Source organism: Ascaphus truei, chromosome 2 (genome assembly GCF_040206685.1).
Source record: "Ascaphus truei isolate aAscTru1 chromosome 2, aAscTru1.hap1, whole genome shotgun sequence".
NCBI classification, from domain to species: Eukaryota; Metazoa; Chordata; class Amphibia; order Anura; family Ascaphidae; genus Ascaphus; species Ascaphus truei.
In genome coordinates, this window is record NC_134484.1 from 369,043,929 (window position 1) to 369,065,682 (window position 21,754).

General features: G+C 39.5%; 1 protein-coding gene across 2 annotated transcripts in view; it reads left to right on the forward strand.

Moving 5' to 3' along the window:
- The first annotated feature begins 1,008 nt into the window (after positions 1-1,008).
- TGFBR2 (transforming growth factor beta receptor 2) overlaps positions 1,009-21,754 on the forward strand; it is a 103,258-nt gene continuing 82,512 nt past the window's right edge. The window contains exon 1 of one of the 2 annotated variants that reach the window (XM_075587015.1): positions 1,009-1,428. In XM_075587015.1, coding sequence (XP_075443130.1) covers positions 1,350-1,428 — 79 coding nt within the window. In that variant the 5' untranslated portion in view covers positions 1,009-1,349. The remainder of the gene's footprint in view (positions 1,429-21,754) is intronic. The other variant, XM_075587014.1, reaches the window with a different exon arrangement.

Here is a 21,754-nt window from a genome sequence, read left to right on the forward strand (position 1 = left end):
GAGATCATGATGATGGGGGGCCAGGGTGAGGTGAGATGATGATGGTGGTATATTTTAAATGTATTGAGGTGGTGGGGGTATATTTTATATGTATTGGGGAGGTGGGGGAATATTTTATATGTATTGGGGAGGTGGGGGTATATTTTATATGTATTGGGGAGGTGGGGGTATTTTTTATATGTATTTGGGGGGCATGGGGGAGTTTTTTATATGTATTTTGGGGGAGTGTGGGTATTTTTTATATGTATTTGGGGGGCGTGGGGGTATTTTTTAAATGTATTTGTGGGGGGTGGGGGTATATTTCAAATGTATTTGGGGGGCGTGGGGGTATTTTTAAAATGTATTTGGGGGTGTGGGGTATTTTTTTAATGTATTCGGGGGGTGTGGGGGTATTTTTTATATGTATTGGGGAGGTGGGGGTATTTTTTATATGTATTGGGGAGATGGGGGTATTTTTTATATGTATTTGGGGTGCATGGGGGTATTTTAAAAATGTATTTGGGGGATGTGGGGGTATTTTTAAAATGTATTTAAGGGGGTGTGGGTGTCCAGTATTGTGTCCAGTATTTTTGGACAATCCACCTGGCAACCCTAACCCCAGAAGCTTGTCCTGTGTCCCCACAAACTCAGCCCTCTTGCTTACCAACAGGTAGCATGCACCACACACACTGTAATGGCAGAAAAAAAAACACACACACACACACACAAACACACACACACACACACACACACACACACACACACACACACACACACACACACACACACACACACACACCACCGTTTATTGTATATGAAATATGAATAAATGTGTCACTCTCCTGTAAAACACTTACACAGAGAGGTAACAGCCCCTTTTACAACAGGACATTACCACAAAGCCACAGGAAAAGTACAGTGCAAGAAGTTGTAATGTGAGAGAGTGCAGCGAGGGGCTGGCTCTTATCTTATGATTGACAGCAACTGGGTGAGGTTTCTTCAGCTCCCCCCCCCCCAACCCCCCCCCAAAAAAAAACAGTAAGAAAAAAAAGTAAAGAGGCCCAGCACAGCTGTTTGTGGAGTTGAAGATTTCCTGTTTCCCCTGGACTGCAGAAGTTGAGTGAGTCACAAGTGTTCAGCCAGCAAGCGGTGCCCATAGGAATGCAGGGAGGCTCGCTAGCTCTGCAGCGGCCCTAGCACAGGGGAAGGAGGAGGAGGAGGAGGGGGGAGACACTCCCAGCACTCCGCAGAAGAAACTTTCTGGATTACTTTTATCTGCTATTCTTTTTCTATTTACTCCCTATCTCCAGCTACCCAGAGGTTTTTACATTTTTTTATGAGAACCAGGCTATACAAAGACAGTGGATCCAATGGGGGGCTGTCTGTGGCTCCACACACTGCTCTGGAGTTTGACAGCCAGCAGTATTCCCCTTATTCCTCGAAGCTTGGGTGAGTTTTTCCTTTGCTGTGTCTGTTCATTTAGTGCAACTCTGTGTTCCCCCAGCTCTGGTCCGGGACACATGCAGTACAGTAGTGTGTGTGCTTCTAGCTGTGCGTGTAGCTTTCTGGTAACGTGACACTCAGAGACAGAGTGAAGAAGAGGCACCAAGGTGGGGCTGTGCTGGGGAACATTGTCCCCTCCTCGGTTTTGGGGCTTGATGATTAAACGTCTCACTATTATTGTATAGTGAAACTAGGGAGCTCTTTTCTTTATCAGTATAAGTTTTGTTGTTGTTGAAGAAAAAATGACTGGTTTTACAACTGATTTCTCCCTGTGCTTTTTGTAGTATGAGCATTTTACTGACTGCAAGAAGATGCTCTGCTCCTAGATAGATAGATAGATAGATAGATAGATAGATAGATAGATAGATAGATAGATAGACACACACATACTGTACACACACTGCAGATTACCATTTCAAAGATGTCAACCAGAAAAGAATCCCCCCACCACCACAAATGACTTTTTAATGTCTTGCATAAGTGAGACTATTGAAATCTATGAGACTGCTGACAATAAAAACCAGTGAGTAATGCTAGATTAGGGAGACCCAGACAATGTGTGACAGTTGACATGTCTGGTATTAGTGTTTTCTGTAGTTGTTTGTTGTATTTGCACATATTTGGTTAAGCATACACAGCTCTCGCTAATAGACGAAAAAAGTTACACAGTCCCCAAATTAAAGATTTAGTGGTCTTTGTATCAGTTTTTTGATTGATAAAAATAAATGTCTTTGATAAACACTCACAATTCTGCACTGAAGAAAACTTCACAGCACAGCTGGTCTCCACTGCAAAATGGGGCTTACAATATATTATGATTAGAAGCCATGTGGCCTGTTGCTTTCCATTCATCCAGCTGTTTCACAGGTTTGTGCTCGCCTTCATTTTATAGCAGTGCCACTTCTTAATGTATCACTTCCCATGCCAGAATAGAAACTGGTCAATACTCTACTTAATTGTATTCCTTCAAGTTGTATTCTGCTTTACCACGGTTTGCTGTGGTGAGAAAGGAACTTCTTACTCCTCAGGAAGTGTCATGGGGACTTTATTTATGAGTGGCTGGAAGGATATTGTATTGATAAACTATGCTTGCTTCGCCTATTGTCTAGAATCAGTTTATCAACAAGATAGCCCTGATGTACCCCATTTCTTGTTTGCACAAAGTAGATCCCTTTGATTATTTTCCCTAGGACCAACAGACTCTTAAAGATTTATTGCTGAGAACAATAAGGGTTAAGTAAAGGTTAAGATCTCTGCAATGGGCCTATTAGCAATTTGTGTTAGAGAAGCATTCAGTCTTAGTCCTGGTTGACATAGAAAAACAAACACAGCATATCTGTCTTCTGATTGTAGCAGTTGCTCTAACTAAACTATTGCAGAAGCTTCTGTAAATACATAAAAATAATAGATACATGGAAATAAAAAAATAAATACATTGTGTTATTTCCTGTGCTTAACAATGAAAATACTTGCCTCCTTTATATATTCTCAAAAATAGAAACAACCACAACTAAATATTGACACAACAGACTTAAGATATTGCACAGACTTAAGATATTATAAAGTGGGTGAGATTGTATTGAATTGATTTTTAACATGTGTTTACATGAGTGAACGTGCGTTCAGTGTGTGCTGCGCCCTTGAGTCATCCTTGATGACCGTAAAATTATCCTGTTTGCCAGAAAAATGTGCAGAGGTGACTCGGTTCTATTGACTTTTTGATTTATGCGAGTAAGATGTATTTCCTAACGCACTTGTGATCACAGTTAAATTAATTGTATCTTGTTAGCCCACAGGATATAGCTGTCAACATCTGAAACAAGACTCCAGTATTCTTAGAAAGTACAGAATAAGTTCTCTGTACGTAATTCATTTCTTCATCTAATGAGACATTAAAATATATAATTCTTCTGTAACTATGGGACATTTTTCTTCTGTAAAGGAATATAATGCCGCTTTGTAAATAACCTCCTGTGTGATTAAATGTAGCATGAAAGCAGGACTTCCTGCCCAGTGTGCACAGAGGAAGAAGCCTGAATAAAAGATGGCAGTGCTGCTAAAGGAAGAGGTCAGATAGGACAACTGCTTGAGGCATCTGATTCACAAAGGGGCTCAGTTTGATTGGAAAAGTCTTAGGCTTTTTTCAGAGTCCCCCAAATATTATATTACATTAATATGTCTCTGAAATAGTAAAGTACAAAAGCATTTTACGACGATGGAAATAAAACTCGTAGAAAAAATATGATTGAGGAGGTGGAACTAAAGCTTTAAAAGTGTGTCTCATGATGGCCTATTGGTCTTGTCTTGAAATATTGGAAACCCGCTTTAAGTGACAACATTTGGAAAATAATCTATTGGTCTCCAGGCTGCAAAACGATTTAAAAACGAGCGTCTCTTTACCAGACATTGGTACATATTGGTACATAAGCCCCGTAGTTTTATTTTACAGCAGCATTCATCAGCAATACTACAAGGAGCTTCGCTGAGGCAGTGGAAGTAGCATAGGTGTGAGGGAAAGCGCACATGCCATTGGAAACAAAGATGATACTGATTGAGAAAACAAGTAAATATCTGTATGTTTTGCAACTACTGTCAGGATGTGGTAAACAGCGTGTATATGCTTTGAAGCAGCAGGCCCTCAGAAACATGTTGATGGCATAGTCAGGGGATACGTTTTTTCAGGTCTCCTTAAAAAGCAGAGAGCAAGCATTTAATCACTCACACACTATAAAAACATCTCTTCCACTAAGATAACATTACTTGAAAACAATTAAAAACCAAATGAAACAGTATCATGTGTGCAAAGTACTACAATTGCACACATAATAACATTGCACTAAGCTACCTAAGCAACTAGTATTACAGTATATTAGCAGGAGCAGAGAGTCTAAGGGCCCCATCAAGGCACGTCACTGTCTGCAGTTAAAATGCCATGGCATAGACAGTGTAATGCTACTAAGCCCACCCTGGCCCATGCAATCATTTCAATTAACAACATGTTCAGAATGACTCCTTAGTGACATTTGTGTGGCTATTAACCGTAAGTTTCCATCATTACAGAGGCACAAGTTGCCCGTCCTGCATGACATAAATTGATAGCATCTAAATTCAGGCTTTTCTGAAAATATTTACTAATTTATCTTATTTAATTACATTATCATCAGTGTTTTGTGCCTCTAAAGAGACTGTCATCTAGAATATAAAGTACAAGATAGACAGCACGTTAGACATTCACAGTTTTCTTTTAGAGATTTTTTTGTAGTGATCTGTACTTGAACCACGTGCCTATTGTGCTGTTTCTAGAAAGGCACACGAGCCAGCACAGCCCTATCTCTTGAGAAATTCCGTAGACGCGCTAATGTAATTTAAAGGTGCGTTCTTACATACTCGGCCAGTTGGATTTTTTAGGAGCCTCTGAATAGGGAAGTGTTTGTCAGTTGTGTTTTCTTTACCCCTATCCCACCCTATGCTTATCAGAGCGCGAATATAGTCAAGAGGAGGTGGATATGGGGGGTGGGCGGCTGTATAGTAACTTGCTGAATAAACAGTGACATCAGACAAAATGGAGTACAAAATCAAATCCCTCCCAAGTCTAACTTTAACATCTAAAATAAAAATACTTACTGTATAGGTGTAAAATAATCTGCCCTGTATCCTGCGACTCTCTTAGGCTAAGGCCCCACTGCAGGCGCCGGCGCTCCCGCCTTGTGTCTTGGCTGTGCGTGCACGGCACTTCACCGTGATCTGTGGTCTGTAGGGAGCCGTTTTTAGGCACGGGTGGGCATGGCTAAAATGGGTCAGGTGGGTGGGGCCATGAGGGTGTCGCGGCCATAATGCACATTTTCTGGTGTGTGTCCGTGTGTGTGTCAGTGTGTCCAGCATTGAGGGCTAAGCATGATTGAGGAAGAATCCACCCCCTGCCGGCGATCTCCCCTCCTCATTGGCTCCTTGCCACACCACGTGACGAGTCACTGCTCAGGATCACAATTCTACTGTAGCCCCTGCTGGCTGACGTGTCACAGTGCGAAGTGAGCCTGGAAGCGAGGAGGGACTGGGGCCCACTAGAGAGGAAGTAAGAAGCTTGTGAGTGAGGCGCACGCGGTCGCGCGCGCCACCCGATGCAGCGGGACCCAAGCCTTAGGCCGCTCTTCAGTGTGTTATACAGACATTCTCCTTGTGCAGCAGAAGACAATGAATAGGACTCAAATCTTTTTCAACACTGGGAAGTAATTTTATAGCATATTGAATAAGGGACAAATACATCCAAGCTCCGATGTGGGTTATCTCACCCCCAAACCAACTTTAACTACCATTGACTTGAATTGCAGTTAAGACCGGATCGGGTGAAATACCTCGCAACAGAGCTTGTGAATCCTGACGTTAGAAAGCACGTGATAGTTTTAGAGCTACGAGACTGGTGTAATAGTGATCACTTTACTCCAAAATATCTGCTGTAAAGCACAAGATGGAGGAGACACATGTAATTCTGTAAAATTAGATACTGGCGCATTAACCAATATCAGACTACATTCAGTATCACTATGATTGCTTGTTTCAAGTGCCCGCTCAGTAAATGGTCTGCACTGAGAGAAGCGTGACGCTAAAAACATTGGACGGATAAATCAGCACTTAAGAAATGTCCACAATTTGTTTCAGCTGTACTCATAATTACTATAATATTTTAGCCTCCCAAAACAACATCTTCATAGACAAAATGAAGCCCCAACAAGCCTTAAAGCGGCCCTTTAAAAAAAAAAAATATATATATAATTTTGTTATTTTGATATATGCAGCATTTGATTACCTTTAATGAGAACGAATTACCTATTCTGCCGATTTGATCCATTCTCCTGTGATCGATTAGAGTGATCCTGCTCTTGGGGCTAACCAAGTGGCTGCCGCTGGATCAATCCTTCTGTCAGTGAAATCGAATAGCTACAATATATCCTTATATTACTAAGGGTAACACTCTCCATTGTTACAGCTTTTCACCTCAGATACAGTGTCCTGCTGGGAACATGGCAAAACTTTCCTGTTTGTGATAATGTGTTGCAAATACTATTTCACTGCTGGGGAGGTGTGCAAGTGTCTTGTATAGAAACCAAAAGATAGGATGCTTAGCACATTCAAACTCATAAAAAATGGCATTAAGAGTTAATAAAAATAAAATAAAAAATGCAGTAAGTCTTCTTAAGACCTTGAGAAGTCTTTCTTATTCATTTGTCTGATCTACCCTGGCTAGATTTGGCCAATCTTGGTATCTCCTATTGGTGTTGGATGGTCGCAAATGACAGTAGTAGCTCCGACACTGGAGAAAGATGCTGATATTATAGATATAGATATAATAAGATATTATATTTTAGCAGGTTGCCTCAGTATGCAATGGCAAAGCAAATTTATTTTTTGGGGAAGGGTGGCCAAAGAGAGGGAGAGATCTAAATTGCTGCTTTAAGTTAAAATATATAACTTATTGGAAAATTGTAATGCCTGAAATAATTATTTAACTGTGCATTTCTTCATTAAAACAGGTGGTTAGTGGCCTATTGATTAAACTGTGAGATTAGCAATACAAATACACCCAAAAATGAACAACAGTTTGTAGCGATAAAGAGTTCTCTTCATTGGAGATGTATGTATATCTTTATTTATATAGTGCCTACAGCTGCACTTAGCTCTTCACAAGAGAGACAATACAGTACAGGGAATTATAATACAATACGTGCAACAAATAAGATCAGACAATAGGAAAGGAAATCCTTGCCCCGGAGCACTTACAATCTAAGTGGTATGATGAGAATGTTACAGCGACATCAGGTGAGGGAATAAGCGCAGTAGATGGTAGTCATTGGTGGGTGTGACTGTGGGTGTGGGACAGTAGCCATGAGCCTAGGCTAATGAAATGCTTCATTTAGGAAGTTAGTTTTATGGTTTGTCTTAAAGGTGGGGAGAGAAGGTGCTTGGTTTATACTGAGTGTGAGGGAGTTCCTCAGGTAAGGGGCAGTGAGGGAAAATGTTTAAGGAGAGAGATAGCTGTTGAGGAGAAAAGTGTGGAAAGAAGACAGTTTTGGGTAGAACGCAGGAGACGAACAGAGGCATAGAGAGAGATCAGAGCTGATATGTAGGAAGGAGCAGATGAGTGGAGAGCCTTGAAGGTAAGGAGGAGAACTTTGTGGGTTATCCAAAACTTAATGGGAAGCCAGGAGAGGGATTTAAGGAGGACCTGAGCAGAGACTATTTTGGGAGAAAGTGAAATTATTCTAGCAGCAGAATTTTGGAGAGATTGCAAAGGAGAACGTTGTGAGGCAAAGAGGCCTGTTAGCAGTAGTGTGACAGAGGAAAGAGTAATTCTTAGCTATATTACGGCTGAAGAAGTGACAAGTTTTAGCCATGCCGAGAATATGAATGGAGAAGGAAAGGGACAAGTCAAATGTCACTCCTAGGCAATATCCTTTGGCGACCGGATAGATGGTAGAACCATTAACTGTGATGGAAATAGGGGCTATTGGGCCAGGTTTAGGAGGAAATACGAGGAGCTCAGTTTTAGTCATATTAAGTTTAAGGCAGCAAAGTGCCAACCACGAGGATATAGCCAGGAGGCAATCAGAGACTTGGGACTGGATTGCAGGTATGAGGGTAGGGGGGGATAGATATATCTGCATATTATCTGCATAGAGATATCTAAAGCCAAAAAGAGTTGATGAGATGATAGTGTGTAGAGAGAAAAAAGGAGAGGTCCCAGAACAGAGCCCTGAGATACACCAACAGACTGATCAGCAGAAGACGAAGATATGTTAGCAACAGAGACAGAAAATGTCCAATGGGAGAGTGTAGGAGATGAGTGCAGAGGTATAACCAGGGAGACATAGATTTGGGGGAAATAAACATAGGATTTTACTAAGCCCGTTTAAACCCGTATATTCCAAAACCAACACCGCTTTATGGTGGCATACAAAATAAACACAACAGCCTATCCCTTTGCTGACTCACACTTCCCAACCTCTTTCTGTAAGGCTGGGAGGAAAGGTCTTTTACCAGCATCTGACCCTAAAGTCCAAAGAGGTACCTGTAAGCAGCGGCCTCTTTATAATCAGCCTCCGGTTCTGGGTTGGTGTCCAAGGGGTTCACCTTCTGGCGGGTTCCAGTGACCGCACTGTTCTGGAATAGAGTGTCTGGTTCCTTTGGATCTTGCTGGCAGCACAGTCCTTCTGTGCTCAAGACAACCCTGTGCAGTTTGTGCAGCACACCTTGAAACCTGATTGATGAGCCAGATGGAGACTGGTTAATTGACTCTAGCTGCCATTAACCAGCTCCTTGCTGGACTCATCAGCTACAGACAGGCTTTTGGTGTGCTGCCTTTTTAAACTGGGGAAAGGCTCTGTCACAGAGAGGTATGATGAGGACCAGGATAGAGCTTTTTTTGCGCTTACCAAGGGAGTTTAGAATATGAGGGAGAAGAGGGTGATCGACAGTATCAAAGGCAGCAGAGAGATCAAGCAGGATTAGTAGGCAAAAAATGACCATGGGTTATGGCTTCATGTAGATCATTGGCTACTTTTGTGAGCACAGTAGCTGTACGGTGAGCTGTTCGAAACCCAGATTGTAAAGGGTCCCAGAGGGCATGGGAATTAAGAAAGTTGATCATATGGGAGAACACGAGTTGTTTTAGCAGTTTGGAGGCAAAAGGCAGGAGGAATAGGAGGGTATTTAGTAAGGCATGTAGGGTCTAGGGTGTTTTTGAGAACAGGTGTGACCACTACATGTTTAAATGTGGAGGGGAAAATGCCAGAGGACAGGGAGGAAGTAAAGATGTGGGTGAGAGTGGGGACTAAGACAGGAAGAGTAAGAGTTCTGAGTTCAAGAGTAAGGTGTGAGGGGATAGATCGAGAGGGCATGTCGCAGAGGGAGAAGATGTGCGAACTTGCCCAAATTCTGAGAAAAGATCTATTTAATAAAAGTACCCATTGACTTATATACAGGAGGGCCCCATTAATACGGCGGGTTCCGTTCTGAGGATCCGCCGTAAAGCGAAAATCGCCCGAAAGTGGAACCGGCGATTTACGTTAGGTGCACATGCGCAATAGAAGGAAACCCCTGCATTCCACGCATGCGCGACCCCTGGACGGCCCGTTCTGCGCATGCGCGACTCCGGGGCGGCCCGTTCTGGACATGGCGGTGACATGGCGGCCCCCTTCTCGGCACCGCCGTATCGGTGGATCGCCGAAAAGCGGAGCGCCGAGAAGCGGGGCCCTGCTGTATCTCCTAAAACACTCTTCTAAACAACACATGTGAACACACCTGAGATACTTGGCAAATAATATAATTTGAATATGCATAGTACTGTATATTCAAATTATGTTTACATTTAGCATATTTCCCAGTTATCTCTCTACATGTTTTACAGATTGGTGTTTTGAGAGGTGTATACGTTAATGGATACTCTACTAAATTGTCTATACCTCCATCTGCAAATAAATAATAATAAGTACACTGATAATTAGACAACTTTTACTTGGGTTTTTTTATTGGTCTGTATGCACAGAATTATTAAACAGCAAATCTTCCTTTTTTACAAATGTAAAAATTGAGATTTTGGATTGAATAGTACATACCGAAGTTCTAAACATACAATTGGAGCTGCTTTAGTTCCTACAGTGATCATAGCATTTCTTTAGCATTGCTGGCTTGAACTGGTGGTTTTATTTTTTGATAGTTCAGCATATTGGCATTCCTTTTTCTCAATGTGTGACTCAAACCAATTTATTCACAAGAGTCGGGAAGTAACCCTTTGACTCATGCTATGAAATTCACAACCTACATAATTGATTACTTCCATGTGAGAAAAATGCACTAACTCTCTTATAAAATACTTATCAAATCACAACCTACTGTATGTAAATTTAAAGTTACTGTACATCATATTCATGCATTATGCTGTAAATCGTAAATAAACAATGAAATGTAGTTATTGTGTAAACAAGGGGCACTGACTTAATCTATCTTTTAAACAGTGTTTGAAAGCATTCCCAATATTTTGTACAGTATTAAGTCAAGGGGAGAAGGGGAGTTATTTATTAATCTGCAATAGTGCCAATCTGGGCAGCATGGCATGGAAATACCCATTCACTTAAATGTAAGATTCTGTGCAATAGTGCCCAATTGGAACTATTACATTTTATTGAATAACCCCAACAAGTTGTGTTAATTCTCAACTGCTTAAAGCTGCAGTTCAGTCTTTTTTTTTTTTTTTTTAATTAATTATTTTTACTTCAATAGTTTCATGTGGGCAATCTCTAATTACCTGAAGAACTGCATAGCTGCCGGTCAATTCGTTCTCCGTCTATTGATCGGCAAAGTTTGGCGACATCTTTAAATATGGGGAATGTAAATCGTTGCTATAGGAACAAGCATGCAAGAATACAAGTTGTTGTTTTTAAAACAGAAAATGCTAAAAGTATTTTTTCTTACTACAGAACTGATTTATTAAAAAAAAACACACATGCAGGATATTACCTGAATTGCAGCTTTAACACATATACTGTACCAAAGGTCAGCACCAGCATGACTTTATCAAAGATAACAACAATTAGTAGGATAACAAGTATAATGTACAAGAAATCTGTGTGATTTTTTTTTTCATCTGATAAGAAAAATAGTTTTCAACTAAGTAATGCCATGTTCAAGAACCACATGTATATGATTAAAATTACAGATTATTTTCCGTCCAATTAAAATTAAATATAAAATAAATGTGTTGTTTTAATAATATAAACAAATATTTGGTAACATCCACCTGCAGTAGGTTACAAGTAACAAGTGATCTACTTGCACATCTCAAATGGTATTAATCTGGCTGCTATCAACCTAATAAAATTATATTGTCTCTGATTGGATCACGTTCAACAAGAAAATATGTGGACATAATACAATAAAGGGAAAAGATATGCTCTGACCCTAAATATGGACCAGTGAATACAGAGTTAGTGTATATAGCAATTTGCCTGTTTTAAATATTAAGCCTTAATCAGGCAATATTGACAGTCAGCATACAACTTTTACATTATTTAATCACAAAAATATTTTTTGTTGCATCCATCTTTAACGTGATCAATTGTGCCTTTTGTAATATTTGTGTTGTCATCAGAATGAGCACTATATTTAAATATAAGACATTTACTACTGCAAATATGTACTTTTTCCTGTTTTTTTAGTACATTTTTGCTGGTCTATAACTAGTGTATTTTATATTAATTTCCAATTATTCACAGTCAAATGTTCTAGGCCAGGCTTTTAGATTTCAGTTATATGTAGCTATATGTTTGTTTATATAGCGCCCACAGTGTACGCAGTGCTTTACAAAGACAATACAGTACAGGGAATTATAATGCAATAAGTGCAACAGTTAGACAAAAGGAAAGGAAATCCCTGCCACGGAGAGCTTACAATCTAAGTGGTGTTGGGAAATTTACGGAGACAGCAGGTGAGGGAAATGGGGCAGTGCTAAAGCTTTTGGTGTCTTTCCCTGGCACACAAATAAAAAGTTTTGTACAGGGCAAACTTGTTCTATGCTTGCAGAAGCAAAGCACATTGATTTTACTGCTGTCTCTGGCAGACTGTACGATCTTCAATAAGGTACTTTGTGCTGCATCAAGTCTTAAAGTTGGAACGCTGTAGTAGGGAACCATTTTGCATGCATTTACTGCTGTATACACTGGAAGCACTATATCAAAACAAGAAATAAATGAATCCCTTCAGGGAATGGATTGACTGTGCTAGCATTGTACTCTTCACTACTGCATCAAAATAAGGAAAGAATGATGTGCATTCAGTTTCTACAACCATTGTACTGTATATCAGCATCTGTGACAGCTCTAAAGACAAGTACTGCTGATCTTTTTAAGCTGGAAAAAAAAATTCTAAATGCAGTTTAATCTATATTTATCAGCCAGCTCTTTGGGGCATGTATTTCCTTGTCATTATGTTTACAGTCCTGTTCAGTGCTCTTATCCCTGAATGCATTTGTATGTCCCTGTATTTTAAATTATCTTTATTGCCCTTCTATAAAGAGCTGTGTACATGGTTTGAGACATATACAAATAAATATTAATCAGAAAACATATTATGTAATACTGCTAATAATTAGGCAATTTTTTTTAGGTTTTTCATTGGTTTGCGTGCACAAAATGATTAAACACACATCCTAATTTTGTTTTAATTTTGTATGAGATTTATTAGTGCCTGTTTTATTAAAGTGTTGCTGTTTTCTGTAGTAATCACAGTTTCTTTTTCTTTTTTTTTAGCATTGCTGGTTTTTATTTTTGGATAATTCACACATTTTGCACTCCTTTATGTCAATCAGTGACTCATCAAACTCCAATCATTAACAAGTAGGGAGTCGGGAAGGAACCCTTTGACTCATGCAATCAAATGCAATAATAAGCATTCTGTGGCAAAGGAACATGTTTTGAACAAATTACTAATTGCTGCAATCAGGAAAACAAGGACATTATTTTTGAGTTTATGAAAAGTATAATTATAGAGGAATAATTAACTGGAACCAAATTTTGTCCAGCAATATGCTCAGAGATTATAAGTGAAAAAGTTACAAAGCACCTACTACTGCAGTGTTTCCCAACCTGGGGCTAAAATATTCAGTGAATTGTACCATAAAAGTTTTCTACAATATCTCTAAAGATCGTATTAGTTTGTATAAGACGGACTGGTGCAAATTAAAAAAAAAAAAATCATGAAAGTATTCATATTATCATGAAACGGACATTACAAAGCACAGTGAGATTTTTTCTGTTATTACTATTTTTCTATTTTTTGTTTCTCTGTTTTTTCTGTTTTTTTTTCTTTTCCTATTTTTGTCTTTTCCCTGTTTTTCCCTTTTTTTGTACTATGTTACGTTATTCCAGTTTTATGTATTTTGATATTTTTTCCTTATTGGTAAAGATATTACTTTTGATCACTTTTGCATCTTGTTTGAGAACGGGGTAGACCTTTTTTGGTTCACTCTATTCACTATGATGTTCCAACTGAGGTTCTGTTTTTAACATTTGAGCATTATCTCCATTAAGAATATCATGACCATTCAACTGAGAAAATGTAATAGAAAAAACAAATGGCGCACAGCCAGGGAGCCAAGTGTGGAATAAAAAACTTTTTCTTTATTGCAGCATGGTGAGAGACAAGTTCACCCCCTTGGGGGACAAAGACAAAGACCTCCTACGCGTTTTGGACCAACGGGTCCTTTATCAAGGACTCCTTGATAAAGGACCCGTTGGTCCGAAACGCGTAGGAGGTCTTTGTCTTTGTCCCCCAAGGGGGTGAACTTGTCTCTCACCATGCTGCAATAAAGAAAAAGTTTTTATTTCACACCTGGCTCCCTGGCTGTGCGCCATTCGTTTTTTCTATTGGATGTACCTGGACTCTGGATCCTTCATGGCTGGCACGCCAGCAGAGGAACCCTGGAGATGACGTGAGTGGGGTTTATTGGTTTAGACTGCTATAGTTAAGTCTGACTGCTGTCACTGTGATGCTTACAAGTCTATATTTATCTACCCACTCCCACTGGTATCTCCAGGGTTAATATTTCATTGCCAATATAATTGGATGGAGTTGCCGCGGGTTTGAGCACCCCAACCCTTTCACCAACTGAGAAAATGTAACCTGGAAATAATGGCCCTATGGCCGAATTCATCAAGCCACAATCTGTTTGATGCATTATCGAGTGTACAAGTTCACATTAGTCATATTAGCTTATATGAATGAGATTCCATATGATGCAGTTTATATGAATGCATTCATTCCAGTAAATCTGTATTTTTATTGAAGTAAATGGCAGTTAACACTGGATCTGGGTCCATTACCCCCGCATCACAGCTTGATGAATCTAAGCCTAAATTGGTAATATTTTTAGAGTTTGTGTTCTTTTGAGTGATGGTTGTGCGAGATTATTTACTTTAGATCTGCCTCAGATCTACGTAAGGGAGTGCATTTGTGAGATCTATTGGCCCCAAATTACTCAACAGAGATGAAAAAGAAAATAAAAAGCACTAAAATTAACATATGTATATAAACTGCATCATATGGAATCTCATCATTATATAGCTTAGTATGAGTAATGTGCACTTGTACTCTCCATAATGCATCAAAACGGATTGGCAGATCTCAAAAGGCAGATTGAAACTCTAAGGCCCAGATCCTCAAAGGGTGCTAAACTTTAGCACGCCTTTACTCCCATACATATGAATATATGTGCATCTGGGCCTTATATGGATACAGTATGTATGATGGAACGTGTTTATTTATGTTACAAGAAATTGCTGTTGTATTAATCTGCCAAGTGTTATATGTAATACATTTGCTAATCCCTCCTCAGTACGAGAGAATAAAGTTGAAAATAACGGTGCACTGCTAATAACTTAAGGGCAAGAGTGCGGAGATTCACGTAAAAAGAATAAATGTATTGATTAGCCATTAAAGAAGTCACAAAAAAAACCCTGCAATGCATTTTGCGTCCACACAGCGCTTCAATCCCTCCTCAAACCTGACGGATTGAATCTAAGGGCCCATTAATTAAAGTGCAAGAGTGTACTTTTCAAGAAGTAAAGGGCAATATTGTTCAAAAGCACATCTCATTGTATCCATTAAAGAGTATTGTGCAAACAGTGTTGTTTCGCTAGCGATTTCCTATGTTCTTTGCAAATTTAGACTATAAATAAGCAAATCTTGCAAAATTAAATTTTCACATGCTATTCAATAAACTGTTAGATTGGATTTTTTTTTACCTATCCCAGGCTGACAAGATTGATAGCTCAGCTAGTTTAATCTTTCTCAATTTTGCATTACAGGCCATGCAACAAGTAGACTCAATATTATTACAAACAGACAGAGAGATACATACTGTATATAGGCAGACATAGACATTGTAAATGTTATCTCTGTAGTTGTGGTGAGGATCAGAATAAATCGTATAATACTGTATTTTACCACTTTTGTCCCGAACCAGTTAAAAATGGTGTAATCAATTAACACCATAAAATATGATTTGTCAAGGATGTTGGCCCCGTTTAATAATATTTATTTGGCATGATCGGTAATGTTTCCAACAATATCCTGGAGCAACGCTAGGAGCTGGATGGAAATTGAACAAATTTTAGAAGAAAAAAATGAAATGTGACTGTTTCCAAATTTGTAAGGATTATATGCGTTATTGTCAGACACAAGGAAGTGGAAAGGGATAATAGGGATTTGTTGGGGAAGATGGAGTCCACTTGACATATTAAGTGCTGGATATTTTCAATGTGGGTCTTCATGATGGTATTGAGAGGGCGTTGGCTCTAGGTAGGGTGCAGAGCTCATTTTAGGTTTAAAATAGGCTCGCTTGTGGCGGGATGTTGCTTGCCAGTTGAAGTTGTTTGTGGGCTTTACCTGGTTTGGTCCCCAGTAGGGGCATGGTAAGGTGACTCCTTTAATGGCTAATCAATACATTTATTCTTTTTACGTGAATCTCCGCACTCTTGCCCTTAAGTTATTAGCAGTGCACCGTTATTTTCAACTTTATTCTCTCGTACTGAGGAGGGATTAGCAAATGTATTACATATAACACTTGGCAGATTAATACAACAGCAATTTCTTGTAACATAAACAAACACGTTCCATCATACATACTGTATCCATATAAGGCCCAGATGCACATATATTCATATGTATGGGAGTAAAGGCGTGCTAAAGTTTAGCACCCTTTGAGGATCTGGGCCTTAGAGTTTCAATCTGCCTTTTGAGATCTGCCAATCCGTTTTGATGCATTATGGAGAGTACAAGTGCACATTACTCATACTAAGCTATATAATGATGAGATTCCATATGATGCAGTTTATATACATATGTTAATTTTAGTGCTTTTTATTCTCTTTTTCATCTCTGTTGGGTATTTTGGGGCCAATAGATCTCACAAATGCACTCCGTTACGTAGATCTGAGGCAGATCTAAAGTAAATAATCGCGCACAACCATCACTCAAAAGAACACAAACTCTAAAAATATTACCAATTTAGGCTTAGATTCATCAAGCTGTGATGCGGGGTTAAGGGACCCAGATCCAGTGTTAACTGCCATTTACTTGAATAAAAATACAGATTTACTGAAATGAATGCATTCATATAAACTGCATGCTGATAGCCGTGTAGAAAGGTTTGAGCTGACCTTTAGATGTTAAAGTGATACGTTCACTAGTTGTCAGTGGCTGACATGATTATGGTTTTTTTGAACTGTATGTTTAAACTGTTTGATTATGTTAATGTGAGCTGGCAAGTTTGTGTGATTTAATTTTCATAAATGCGGTGGCCATTTAACATCCAAACTGGTGTCAATGTTTTATTGGGATTTGGATGGAATGGCCAGGTGAGCAGGAAACATGGTGACATCTGGAAGTCATGTCGCTTTTCTGGTTGGTGCCTCCAGGGGTAACCAACCAGATGTTGTTTGTTGATGATTTACAGTCTAGAAAATAGACTACTTATAAATATCCTTGTCAAGTCATGTTGCAGTATCCCATGTAACCCAATTCCTTCAATTTTCATTGAGTACAAAGGTCAGTGGTGATGGGTATAGATAATATTAGTTGTGAGTTGGATGCCATTATAACATAAAAAATAATACTCTGCTGATTATCATATGCTGAGTTCCAGTGGTTCATTATTGTTTCAGAGTTAGGACTGACATGCTTTTAAAGGTTTAGCAGGAGCCCAACATCCTGAGGCAGTGCAAGATGAAACATGTTTTTGAAAACATACCTGACATACTGTATACTGTAGGATCTGATTGCAAACCATGATCAAAGTTGGAAAAAGAGCCTCTCGACCACTTCACATTGGTAGGCACTGACAACACAATACATGAAATGTAGCCTTGTGTGATCTAACCTAGGGGTGCGCAAACTGGGGGGCGCGGGCGGTTGCTGTGGCCCTGCGCTCTTCCCCAAGGCATTGAAATTAAATACCGGGGGATCGGTGAGGCCTCTGCAACTGAGCTTACTGAGGTTCAAATGTCTGATGTGACGTGTCGATATGGCAATGCGGTGTCAAATGACGCCACAGGGTCATTTGACACCGACCTAAAGGTAAGGGGGCGTGAGCAGTGAAGGGAGCAGGTAGGGGGGCACAGCTTAAAAAGTTTGTGCACCCTGATCTAACCTTACCTTATATGTAATGCTTTGTGTTGTTACTACAGAGAGGGCGAGGTTGTTTTTTAACCTCATGGCTGACAGCATCTCACGCAGGAAACCACTATATTGAACAGAACAGAAAGTATGTACTGTATGTAGTGAAAGTTAGGGGTTATATTTTCAGTGCTGAGATTGTTATTTGTATGCATGCTTGAGTCTAGCCAGTACCTGTGATTTTTTTAAGCTCCAAAATAAGTACTTTGTTTTGACTGACAGTATTGTTGGATCATTTGCACGTTTCCCTGAATCTGCAGTTTTCCTGTGTATCATTTATTTTGGCTAATTTATACTTTCGACAATTTTTATAAATGCATGTATTAATATTACATACTTAGAGCACTCACAGTTTGTTGAACAAGTAGGTCTGTCATTATATGACTCACTGCTGATTAGCTACCACTTTTTCAGAGGTCAATTACAGTGCACAAAATATGTAATTTGTGCCATTCCTTACAAAGGAATGACATGGTGATTAAAGCTGCAGTTCAGTCTTTTTTTTTTTATTATTTTTTTTTTTACTTCAATAGTTTCATGTGGGCAATCTTTACTTACCTAAAGAACTGCATAGCTGTAGGTCAATTCGTTCTCCATGTATTGATCGGCGAAATTTGGTGACATCATTAGAGATGGCATATGTTTATATTCTGCTTCTGTCACTGAGTGGAAGCTCGTGAATATTCATGAGCACTCCTGCACTGACATGTGCTAGAGGGAGGGCAGGGCTGACAAAGGGGTGTGCCAGAGCTTGTGACAGGACATGAAGGGGCAGTGCCTTAGCAAATGGTTGTTAAAATAGAATACAAGAAAATTGGTCTTTCACAGTTGTTTTTTTAAAAACAGAAAATGCTAAAATTATTTTTTCTTACTACAGAACTGATTTATTAAAAAAAACACACATGCAGAATATTGACTGAACTGCAGCTTTAACTGCAACAATATAGAATACACAACAATGTTCTATTAGCCTTTTAACACCTTTTCTACTATTCCTAATGTTTATTTTGTCGTAATTTTAAATTATAATCCCGTTATTTTATTTTGTAAAAACACACTAATTTGTAGAGTCTCTTTTTGGTAAAAAAAATTAACAAGTTTGTGCTCTGTGCAATAACTTTTACCGTCCCCCGGTACTTTTATTTTTTATTTTGTAAAGATGTTTTCATCATCCAGTATAATAGGTTGTTTATTTTCAACTATCACACAGTGGGTGAGATTTAGCAAAGTTCCTTATCAGAAAGGCCTGCCTGCTGAGATGGAGCACGCACAAACAGCAGAGGTTGTCATGTGAACACTATACTGCAGGGTTTGGGCCTTTTTAAAATATAAAATAAAATAAAAACAGCTAAAAAAAAGTTTAAAATATGTTTATTAGTCTGCTTTCCTTGGCTCCACTTACAAGATACTGGTGGTCATTTGTAGTGGGAACTGCACATTTAATCCTTGAGTTTAGCATCATGAGGAAAGAAGACAACTTCAAAAGATCTGGAGTTCGTCAGCCCCATCCCCCTGCATGTCTGCTGTGAGGGAGTCTGTTATTGGTCTTGGGTTAAATATTGTATCTCCCTGTGCCTTACGTTTCCACTTACCCTTCCTTAGGCTGCGGCCCCGCTAGCGCTGAGCACGCTGGCGCTCAAAGCATGCGTGGCGGGTGTCCTGCAAACCTGGGATTCACCACAGACCACTGACTATATTTACCTTTTCCAGACATTTCTCAATGATCAATCTTCTGTGTATTACACACTGTGATGTACAACCTGTTTTAAATACAGAGGAGCAGAATAAACTGTTCCAACGACAGGCTCTTTCACCCCTTTGCTGCCAGAGAAGTTCGTCATGCGACGGGTTTAGTGTGACCCGTGTCGAGGATTCCAAGGTTGGCAAAATAAAAAACACTTCACATGTCTCAAACAGGTCCACAAACCTGCTTTTCCTCATAATCACTCAGCATACAATCCTTCCACAGCAGCCAGGGATTCTGGGCAATGACATGCAAATAAGTACTCACAGCCTGTCACTTTTTGCTTCTTATGCATTTTAATATGGATCCCTATGAGCTTATGCCTGCCGTATTACACAGTTTTTACAGCACAGCATGGGTTAACGAAGTGCATGATCAGCAATCCTACTCACAGACAGCTGTTTCAACCTTTTGGGTCTGATCAGTGTGAGGCTGGTTTCTGACCTTGCCTTGTGAAGCTGGTAATGGCTACAACCAGATACACAAAATAAGTTATGGTGAGTAAACAAGTGACAAAAACTCCTCCACCGTACAGTGCACAGCAAAGATTTAAAATAAAAATACCACATCTGAGCACATTCACATGACTCGGACAGCTCCACAAACCTGCCTTTCCCACAGTCACTCAGTATACAATGCTTCCACTTTTTTTTTGTTGAGAACATAAATGAAACGGAACAAGCTTCTTTATGGTACCAAGGGAGGAGTAAACAAACTTCCTGTCATTATTATATACAGTAAATGACCTTCTTAATAACACTGTCCAATATAAGGGACCATCTTATACAATGTACAGGCTATTATTTTAAATTGTACAGTACATTTGTAAAACGGACCCAGGCTAAGTTTACATAATGTTATAATTTTCGTTCATGCATAATAATGCACTCTGATGTTATTGAGTTTACAAAAGTATACAACTGAGAACTGGACACTGAAAATAGTCACCAAAAACAATATATATTTGTCAGCTATTTGTAGCTCAGAGAAATAGGATGCAATATCTTTGATTGGATTAACTGTTGATGTCTTAGCAACGCGTGTGAAATAACCTCTAGGAAAAAACGATTGCATTTAATTTGATAACGGTATAGTGGGGGACCAAATTAAGCAATATAGTTCAAGAATATCCTGAAGCACATGGTTGCAGGTTCTTTTAGCACCGAATGAGCAAATACAAATACTATGAATGGTGACATTTACTAATAATGTCCATGTCTCCTGATAAACTCTCATAGCATCAGGATCTGAAATCAATCTTGTGGAAAAACTTTACTGATGTAGTGCAAAAATAACACTACAAATACCTAGTTGCACATTCTTGTGGCAAAACGTTAGATGTCACAGACAAGATAAACATTTGTGTACAATCTTTAAAAAATTGCAAGTTTGTAAAAACTTCAATGGACCAAGCTTTGCAAACTGCAGCATTGCACCAAATATGAAGCAAATTGCATCATTTTATCAGAATACCACTTTGTATCAGTTTTTTAAGGTCTTTGCATCAATTTTGCTTTTACTGCAGGTAGAGATGTTTCTTGGAGCAATCATATAATGAGATGTATCAAAGTTTCCATACAAAATGTTGCAGGTTTTTACATTTAAAACAGCCAGGTGTAAGGTGGTGTTAACCCCAGTGGCCATAAGATCAGCATTAGGCTACGTCCATAGAGGAGGGAGCCGTACTGAGTCGCGCAGACGCTCCGCGAGGAGCCCCGTCATCCTTAATGAGGATGTCTTTAGAGGGGGCTCCCGCGAGCGTCCGCAGGCATGCTGAGGCGCTGGGATTTTCAGCCGACAACAGAGCCTGTTTCTCAGCGCGCTGTCGGCTGAAAATACCCAATCAGCACGAAGCAGCGTCATGACGTTGACGTGGGCTCTTTGCAGGCTATTGTCCCGGCGACACCCACCTGCCCCCGCCACCTCCCGATCGCGCACGCTGGCTCACCTGCCAGTCAATGGAATCGCTCCTGACCGAGCAGACGAGCCTCAGCGTCAGCGCTGCTCAGCACGGCTCCCCCCTCTATGGACGTAGCCTTAGACATAAACAGCTCAAATAACAAGCGTCATACAGTATATATGTCACAAACAAAATCATGCAAACCTGTTTCAAATTTAGAGGAAATTGCACAATTCCCTTATATGTGGCTCACAGGCTCCAGTCATTTTATGAACTAAAACTTTATATTGACTCATGTTGTAGAGGTCTAGAAATGTTTATAGTTTTGTGGAGTGAAACATATTCTATTGTTTGATTTGAACAAGAATGTGGAATTATTACAGTTTCTGATGCTCCCCGAATATGTT